The sequence below is a fragment of the Physeter macrocephalus genome, chromosome 7 (assembly GCF_002837175.3).
Source record: "Physeter macrocephalus isolate SW-GA chromosome 7, ASM283717v5, whole genome shotgun sequence".
NCBI classification, from domain to species: Eukaryota; Metazoa; Chordata; class Mammalia; order Artiodactyla; family Physeteridae; genus Physeter; species Physeter macrocephalus.
Window position 1 is genome coordinate 70,698,255 of NC_041220.1, and position 10,542 is coordinate 70,708,796.

The window sequence follows — 10,542 nt, forward strand, 5'->3', positions numbered from 1 at the left end:
TGTTCACCTCCATGAGACCACAGGCAATTTGAAAGCAGGAATTATGTCTCATTCATCTTTGTCCCTAGTACAGTTCCTGCTACATAATAGACATGAAATAGAAATGTTTGTTGACTATATAGAAAATTGCTAAATAAATAAATGCTTATTATTTCGCAAATCACTCTTGAACTCACTCTTTATTTTGTGGTTCAGTGTTGCTTGATCAAGATCCCTGTGATAAATTTTCTTTAAAATTTATTTCCAGAGAAAGTCATTTCTCTCTTGAATTCTTAATGCTTTCTTTTATCTGGCAAAGATAACCTAGTTTCCTGTCTTGCCTTGATTACCTCCACTCATAAAACTAAAACAGTGCTCTGTTCCAGTAACTGAATTGGCTTAAGTGGCTAATATTTTAGTTTTCTTATATTAAATTAATAAATTGTACTTAAATTACAGGCAATTTAAAATTATTGTTTGTAGTGAGGGGAATAAATATATTGAATTTTCATGGCTTGATAAAAAGAATAAAATGGCACATAAATGGAATTAACTGTGTCTGGTGTGAGTATTGATATTATTTATAAACTTGATTCCAATTATTTGTAAATAAAGACTGTATAACTGTTTGAAATTAAATTGAAGAACCTAATAGATTATAATAATTGTGTATGGTTTATAATGATTTTGTATAATGTGTATATATAGTTTTAGTGTTAAAGGGATTGTCACTTGGAATAAAGACGCATTGTTTTTTGAACCCAGAGTATTTTCAACATATTTGTTTATCTAATATATTGTAACTGAAGACATGCTTTTTATAGGACATTAACAAGTGCTGGTAAAGACCTGCATGATAATTTTCTGAAAGCTCTGGCAGTGAGAGAAGAAGACAATCGCAGTGGAAGAGTGAGCGTGAGTACATTTCATTCAAAGGCTAAAAATGTATACCTTAAAGGCACAGATAGTATATAATATATAGTTAATAATATAACTTTTACTACTGTCTCTGAAAGGTAATTCATGAGGGATGTAATATAGCTCTTTATTATTTATATATTATAAGAATATATGTAGAAAAAAATTTATTCCAATTTACATCTGTAGAAGTAGCCAAATGGTAAAAAATATTAGTAGTATTCTATGTATTTGTTGTGGAGAAAATGTCTGTATTTGTCATCTCCAACTCTGCGCTACTCCTATGTTGAAACATCATGCTTCTTTTCAACCCAAGCTCCTACTACACTTCTCCAAATCATGTCATCCACTCATCCCCAAGGTTTTCCCCCATCTACCTGATTCGTGCTACCTATAGAAGGTAGAGTCTGCCCTATAGTCGTCCTATGTGAGGAGGTGTGATAGAAACCACATAATGGAGAGATATGATTTCGAATCATACAAGGAGAGCATGCTCTTGCTTTATTAAAATATGTGCTAGATCAAATATTTAAAATTGCTAACATTATTTGGAATATTTGCTTTCATGCTTTGCTAATATAATATTGGTGTTAACAGTCTTCTGTAAGTCTCAAAATGTTCCAAGTTAAGGATAAAAATAGGCAAATATTCATGCTGAAACTGTAATAATGAATTACAGAAAAATAATCAGAAGTAGTACAATGAAAAATTTAGAGCAACAGAAAAATATGTTATAAGGATGTCTATTTTTACCAAAGTTTTCTCAATAAAAAAGTTGGCATTTTTCTCACTATCATGTACCTTGAAAATTTCACATGCAGATAAAGTCCTCAGTGTTCTTCAGAAAGAAAAAAAAAAATCATGCCTTTGTTAGAGAATTGTATAGAATGATCCTGGACTTGAAAGCAGGGAAAGTTTCTTGGTGGAAGTGGGCTGAGTGAGGTTGGAAATATGCGTGGGGACTAGACTTAGAGGACTTTGTCAATCACAACAGAAAAGTTTGGAATTTATCTGATCATTAATAGAAGGAGCAGCTAGAAAAGTAGGAAGAAAGGCAGAAAAATGTGGTGACATAGGAATCCGTGGTAAGGACTTTGAAGAAGGAACAAACGATCATCAGTGATCAAGCAGGATAAGAACTGAAAAAGGATCTGTTGTTATTTGGGAACATGCACATTTAAAAGAAAAAAAAATTGACAAGAACAAATTCCATTCATAAGAAGGATAGAAATAAGGTCTCTTAGGGTTGAAAAAAAAAAGGCCCATGGTTAAACAGTAGCATCAACAAACAGAAACAGCGTTAGAGATGCTAGGCCCATGTTTTTTTTACTGCAATGGTGTACTTCCTCTCAAAAAGGTCTTTTTATCCTTTCTATCCTATTGGTATTTCTTTTAACAATGAATGATGGCATCATCCACTCATTTACCCAGATCGGAAGTATGTCAGTTATAATAAACTTTCTTTTTTTAAAGTCATTATTGAATTTGTTACAATATTGCTTCTGTTTTCTATGTTTTGGTTTTCTGGCCACGAGGCACGTGGGATCTAGCTCCCTGACCAGGGATCGAACCTTCACCCCCTGCATTGGAGGTGAAGTCTTAACCACTGGACGGCCGGGGAAGTCCCATAATAAACTCTTTATTCTCTTTCACCCATGTTGAATGAGCCACTAAGTTCTTCTAAATGTGTCAAATCGCTTCACTTTTCACCATCTCAAATATCATTTATTTAGATTCAAACACCCATCATATCTTAAATATATTACTCTAACAGCCCCCTAAATGATACACCTGTGTATTTTCTTGGCCAACTCCCGTCCATTTTCCAATCACTCAACATATATTTCTTGTTTACCTGCTCAAGCCTGGAACTGTTTTAGTCTCTGGGACACTGGGGCACTGCAGAATCTATGACCTTAAAGTGTTTATATTTTAGAGAGGGAGATAAAAAGTTAGCAAACAAAATAAAAATGGAACAATTAATTTCAGCTCTGGATAGGTGCTATGAAGAACATAGAATTAGAATATGGAATATAGAGAGATTGAATAGACAGTGGTTGGTTGCTTTATCTACTGTATACAGGAAAAATTACTTTAAGGAGGTGACATCTGTTGAGACTTGAATGAAATGAGGAAGATAGCCATGGAATTTGAAGGGTGAGATACCCCAAAGAGATAAATATTTGAGAGGGAGAGATATCCCAAGAAGAAGGAACATGTATTAAAATCTCCTGAGATAACAGCAATCATGGCATATTCAAGAGACCGTAAGAAGACCAGAATGGCTGGAAGGCAGCTATTGAAGGGAATTAGAAAGACAGATGAGATCAGAGAGGAGGTCAGCAGCCAGATCATGTAGGTTTTAAGGAATTTTGATTTTATTATTTTTTAATTTTTATATTTATTCTTTTATTATTGTGATAGAAAGTTGATGGACAGATGATGTTTAGCAGAGAAGTGACCCGATCTGGTTTACACTTTAGAAAGATTGATCTCATTGTTGCTGTGTGGGGTAGAAGAATGTGGTGAAGAAGTCTACAGCCAGAAGCAAGGAGATAAGTTAGGGAGCTCTTGTAATCAACCAGCAAGAGATGAAACTCTCAAAACAGCATGGTTGTAGTTGAGATGGAGGGAAGTTACTGAATTGTGTCTATGTTTTGGAGGCAAAGCAGACAGGACTCACTGATGGATTGGATGTGGAATATTAAAAAGAGGAAATTAGGATGACTTCTAGGATTTTAGTTTGAACAGGTGGGGATGATGGTGGCACTTACTGTGACAGGGAAACTTATTTCAGGAATCAATAATGAAATAGCTCTGTTTTGGCTATATTAATTTTGTGATGCCTATTAAATATCCAAGTGGAGAAGTTGATTGGTTATTTACATATTTTGGTTTGGAACTTGGGAGAAGTTTTGGCTAGGATATAAATCTGAAAGCTATCAACATCTAAATGGTATGTAAAAGTCATGGGCTTGCAGAAGTTTACCAGGCAGAGAGTGTGGGTAGAAAGAGTGAGGTTCTATGACAGATTTTTAGGGCACTCCAACATTTAGAAATCTGAAATGTGTGAAAGAACTAGCTAAGGAACCTGAGAAGTAACAGGTAGGAGAACAATCAGGTGAGAGCCATGCTATAGACATGGGAAAAGAAAAAATTTCAAAGGCAGGAATGCTCACCATGTCAAATGCTGCTGAGAGGTTAAATAAGATGATCTATTAGTTTCTCATGGCTGCCATAACAAGTTATCACAAACTGAGTGGCTTGAAACAACAGAAATTTGTTCTCTCACAGTTCTTCTGGAGGCCAGAAGTCTGAAATCAAGGTGTCAGCAGAACCATTCTGAAGCATCTAGGGGAGACTCTATTCCTTGCCTTTCCCTTAGCTTCTGGTGTGTCTGAGAGTCATTGGTGTTCTTTGGTTTGTAGACACATCACTCTAACCTCTGCCTCCATCATCACATGACATTCTCCTTATGTATCTGTGTCTCTGTCTTCTTTTCTTATAAAGACATCAGTCATTGGATTAGCACCCCCTCCTCTGGTTGAATATGACTTAATATTAATTCCATTACACCTACAAAGAGTCTATTTCCAACTAAGGTTATTTTCACAGGTACCAAGTGTAAAGATCTCAACATATCTTTGCGGGGGGGGACATACAAATGATGAAAAGTTTGCTATTGTTTTTGGCTAGGTAAATATCATTGAGTATGTTGATGAGGGCTGTTTCAGTGGAGGGCTGTGGTTAAATGTCTCGCTGGAGTATGTATTGCAAAGAAGAAAGTGTGTAAGTGAAGATAAGGAGGTCAACTTTTTTTGAGGATTTTTGCAGTGAAGTCTAACATAGACCTTGAATGACAGCTGGTACAGGGCTGGGGGTCTAGGAAGTTTGTTTTAAGATGGATAATACTAACCAAGTTTATGTTAACGGGAATGACCCATTAGAGAGGGGGATATTGATGGCACAGTGGACAAAGGGGATCTTTGCTGGGATTCAGAGCACCAGGAAAGAGTATGTCTCTGAGAGGGGCAGAAGCCACTAGCAGGAGGGAAGAAAGAATATATAGGCACATCTGCCAAATAGGTTGGTGGATTTAGATTTGGGAAGATGAGATAGCTCTGCTGTGAATTTATCTATTTTTTTCTACATTGCTGCTCCAAATGACCTTTAGTTACATCGCTATGGTTTTTTTCCCCATAGAAAATATCGTAAATTTAACTTTTTTTGAGTCATTTAATGTTGGGTAGGTTGTCATTGATTTGGAAACAGTCGTCTTTTTTAGATTCATAGCTTGCTTGCTGACTTGGAAAATAACATATGGTCATTTATTTGGGCCTTTGAATTTGTGATACTATTATAATCAGCAGACTACATATCATTGTATCAAGGGTGACATTTAAGGCTTAATTTTCTATATCCTAGTCTTGTCTTAATGAAGACTCCAAATAGTTTTAGAGCAAACAATTTGCAACAGAATACAACATATTTTAGAAAGATCTAATTATTAGGATCATGGGCTTACTTTAAAAACCATTTACTAACTGGATATGCTTTTTAAAAAGTAGTCCTATAAAATATACAATATTCATGAGATTTGAATCTATATTAATTTACTGTCAGCAGAAATTACATGTGAATTTTATGAGGTCTGAACTCTCTGAGGGAAATGACTATTTCCTGAGCATTGAGATTTCTCTACATAATGTGTAGGGTCAAAATAAATGGAGAACTTCAACCCAGAGGCACATTTGCTACTCTTTTTGTTTCATCTTATTGAAAGTACATACTAGAAAAAATTATGTTAGAGTTTTAGAACTGACGTAGTTGACTTGACCTGCATGACCTAATAAGGTTTGAAGGCTAATTTCATAGCAATTTTCCTAGGTAATTTTCTTTAAGTGTAGCTAGGAAGTTAGAAGAAGATTAGATTTACTTTCCCACACTCATAACTTTTTATTTTATTTTTAAGTTTGGTGATCCCAAGTTTCAAATGCTATTTAGTGTAATTGGATCTTGTTCTGAGTGTCCTCTTTCTCCCTCTGGTCAACTAATTGCAAATGTGATTTATTAGTTTTCTCCACTTAGGCTTTGAATTTACTCTGCTATAGAGCCTGGAGCTTAGGAAAACAGCACTCCTCTCTGTCCCCCCATCTCCAGGGGCCTCCACCCTAATATTTTCAATGTGCAAGTTATAGGATTATTTGCTTATTATATACATTTATACCATTCCCACAAAGCTGCTGCTTGGGTGTGTAGTCTTGGGCTATGCCCTGGGAGAGAATAGGGTTTTATGAAAATTAGCAATTTATATAGCTGCTATTTAAAGAATAAAAATTCTTGAAAATGTACTTCCTTTAAAGCTTTCAGTGGCTCAGTGGGTCAGATGTTCTACATATAGATATTGTTTAGATAAGTCCCTTTTTTAAGAAGCTTGTAGTAAGCCAGAGGTAACTCAATTTAATTCAAGAATTAGTATTATTTCATGATTGCCTCTGAATTTTGTATATAATGTATACAAAATAATGTGTATGTATAATATATGAATATGTATATTTATACATATATACACACATATATAAGCATATATATATGTATGTATAAGCACACATTTCTTTTTTTACATCTTTTCCAAAATACTGTTTTAAATTACTGTGATGCTCCATGCATTTTGTTTAGACAAAACATTGAGCCTTATGTGTAATTCATGTACAAAAATGTTCAAAAGGATTAATTGTGTAGTACTTCAAATGACAGCTACAATAGCTATTTTTTCCTAGTAATATAACTATTTAATTTTATTTTAAATGTGAGCTATTCATGTAAGAAAACATTTCTACCTCATGACTCATGTATTTCAGATTTAAAACTTTTTAAAAGACTAAAATGACTAACCATTTTCTTCTCATTGGTAAGCAGATTTATTGTTTCCTGGGAAAGTGTAGTTTTCTGATTGCTCATGCTATGAAGTGTTTAACACCGCCACCACAATGAGCCATTTATTAAGTGTATGTTTATAACAAGTGCTTGGAAAAGCACATTAAACAGGTCTGGTTCTAGATATCCAGAAACTCAGATCAGAGGCAAATCATAGTGATGCAGTGGACATAAAAAATTCACAGAGAACTGAACACATTGTGTGAACATATGAGATAGTGCAAAATGCATTTTCTCAGAAAAATCAGTGGAAATGTTAAATAATTAAATATTTAAATGAGAGTGAGATTAAAGATAATTTTTTTAAAAATAATTTCCAGAAATGTCTTAATAGAAATGGTTGAGTTACAGAGGATGCTTGAATGAAGATGTTACATCCTGAGAGCATTTCATGTTCATGATAGAGACTAAGGAAAATATTTGAGGTCAAGATGTGATGATTGTATAAAGAAAAGACTAGATAGACAACAGAGTGAAGAGGTAAAATGAGTTCTTCCGAGACAACAGTTTCCAATTTCTTTCTAAACTGCTCTGAGTTTTTTATATAGTTGATTAATCTTTTTTTTCTCTCCTATCTTGGTGTCTATGACATGATTATCTTAGAGTTTTCCAACTTTCTTCTGATTTTGATCTCAGTCTCTTTCTTGGGCTGACCACCATATACCTCCATTTGACCTGCATCTCTTCCACTATACACATTTTCCCTTGGTGAATCACCCAGACCCATGAACTCACTAACTGTATGCTTCTTGCTACCAAAACAGAGGCTTAGCTCTTTGCTGTCCATCTATTTATTAATTTATTCACTTATTTAGTAAATAAGTACTTTTCATTCTTTTTTCTTTATAACCAGTGATAACTGGTTCTGTGCAAGGCACTGTATGAGCTTCTGGGGATACAGTGGATGGCAAGTGCCTTACACAGCTTAGAGTTGCTTGGAAAAGAAAGTGTATGATCAAGTAAACATATAGATAAAGCAAAATTGCAACTGTGATAAGCGCTATGAATGGAAAACACAAAAAGTTCTGATTGCGTTTAAGTAGGTTGAGAGATGATATGATCAGTTTTTTAGAAAAAAAGATCAGTGTGCTATCAATATAGGGAATAATTTATAGAAAGCATAAAGCCGATGCTTTATTTTTTGCAATGCAATAAATGCATTGCAAGATCTGATAAGAGAAGATGAGATGGTATCCTGGACCAGGAAGATGATAGGGAAGATAAAGAAGATTTGAGAGTTATTTAGAAGGTAAACTGGGCAGGAATTGGTGACAGTTAGGATATGGCTAAGGAGGGGGCTGAGGCAAAGGGAGTGGCCATGGCTAATTGGCCTTCACAGCTGGATAGAAGGTGCTGCTACGCTTTGAGACGTGGGGCAGTGAAAGATAGGGGAATGAGGTACAGAGATCATGGGTCTGATTTTGGACATACTGAGTTTGAGTTGTCTTTGACAAAAGAAGTTGTTGAGGTGTTAAATAGAGAGCTGGAGAAGAAGATCTAAACTCTATGCCAATGTTTATCTCCACATTGCTATACCTCAGATACTTATATTTAATCTATAGCTAAATCAAATTTCTGTTCCTCTTCTATTCCTCAGTTATCGCACCCGGTTGGTGACAAAATCTGGTCAACTCTACCTTGTAAATATGTCTCAAATAAATGTGGGAGATGTGACAAGAAAGCCGAAGTGGTGGGCGACAGCCAGCTCAGAGAGCCCTGTTGTGCTGTGCTCAGTAGCGTGGGTAATGCCCTGAAGATGATGGCTATCCATGAAAGAATTTAGACAAATGGTCCATGTGATCCGATGTGTATTTTAAGAGTACATTGGGGACAGGATGTAAGGAACGGCATGTGTCTATAGAGATAGAAGATGAGATATGAGACAGGGAGATCAACTGAGAGGCCACTGTAACATTTCAGATAGATAATAAAAGGCTGGGATAAAGAAATGACAGAATGAGTGGTGGGAAAGGATGGATTTGTGTAATTCAGGAGATAACTTTGTTTATTTGATAAGGAAATGGTGAGAGGAAGTTTTGAGTACTGTTTATGCATTTCCGGTTGGGGGATTCAATGGAGCATATAAACAGCTGATGATAATTTTATTTATGGGAAGAGAAGTGTGATCCTCGCTTTAGAGGATTTAGTGTAGTTCAGTGGCTAAGAGCATAGAACTTGCAGTAGACAGTAACTAGTCTAAAGTTCCAGATTTACTATTTATGCAGTATTACAAATTTCTAAAGGGCTATGCTAGTTTTCCCTAAACCACAATGTCCTGCTCTGTAATGTAGAGATTAAAAGGGTACCCTCATCTTGATACTGATTGAGTATTGAAAAGAAAATAAAGGTTAAACACTTGGCACACTTCATGATACATGACAAGTATTTAATAAATAATGTGGACCAGTCCCTCCCATCACGAAACTTGCTCAAGCCTCTTAGATAGCCTTATCCACCAGAGGGCAGACAGCAGAAGCAAGAAGAACTACAAACCTGCAGCCTGTGGGAAAAAAACCACATTCACAGAAAGATAGACCAGATGAAAAGGCAGAAGGCTATGTCCCAGATGAAGGAACAAGATAAAACCCCAGAAAAACAACTAAATGAAGTGGAGATAGGCAACCTTCCAGAAAAATAATTCAGAATAATGATAGTGAAGATGATCCAGGACCTCGGAAAAAAGAATAAAGAAAAAAGAATGAAAAGAAATGAAGACAGCCTAAGAGACCTCTGGGACAACATTAAACACAACAACCTTCACATTATAGGGGTCCCAGAAGGAGAAGAGAGAGAGAAAGGACCTGAGAGAATATGTGAAGAGATTATAGTCGAAAATTTCCCTAACATGGGACAGGAAATAGCCAGCCAAGTCTAGGAAGGGCAGAGAATCCCAGGAAGGGTAAACCAAGGAGAAACATGCTGAGACACATAGTAATCAAATGGACGAAAATTAAAGACAAAGAAAAATTATTGAAAGCAACAAGAGAAAGATGACAAATAATATACAAGGGAACTCCCTTAAGGTTAACAGCTGATTTCTCAGTGGAAACTCCAAAAGCCAGAAGGGAGCAGCATGACATATTTAAAGTGATGAAAGGGAAGAACCTACAACCAAGATTACTCTACCCGGCAAGGATCTCATTCAGATTCGATGGAGAAATCAAAAGGTTTAGAGACAAGCAAAAGCTAAGAGAATTCAGCACCACCCAACCAGCTTTACAAGAAATGCTAATGGATCTTCTCTAAGTGGGAAACACAAGAGAAGAAAAAGACCTACAAAAACAAACCCAAAACAATTTAAAAAATGGTAAAAGGAACATACATGTCAATAATTACCTTAAACGTGAATGGAATAAATGCTCCAACCGAAAGACACAGACTCGCTGAATGAATACAAAAACAAGACCCATATATATGCTGTCTATGAGACACCCACTTCAGACCTAGGGACACAGAGACCAAAAGTGAGGGGATGGAAAAAGATATTCCATGCAAATGGAAAGCAAAAGAAAACTGAAGTAGCAATACTCATATCAGATAAAATAGACTCTAAAATAAAGAATGTTACAGGAGACAAGGAAGGACACTACATAATGATCAAGGGATCAATCCAAGAAGAAGATATAACAATTATAAATATATATCCACCCAACATAGGAGCACCTCAATACATAAGGCAACCGCTAACAGCTATAAAAGAGGAAATCA

At 35.6% G+C, this 10,542-nt stretch overlaps 1 protein-coding gene across 1 annotated transcript in view; it reads left to right on the top strand.

Annotated features, from left to right (window-relative positions):
* Window positions 1-10,542, top strand: part of CFAP299 (cilia and flagella associated protein 299) — a 629,492-nt gene that overhangs the window by 237,727 nt on the left and 381,223 nt on the right. The window contains exon 3 of the mRNA XM_024115347.3: window positions 804-894. Within this exon, the coding sequence (XP_023971115.1) occupies window positions 804-894 (91 nt within the window). The remainder of the gene's footprint in view (window positions 1-803; window positions 895-10,542) is intronic.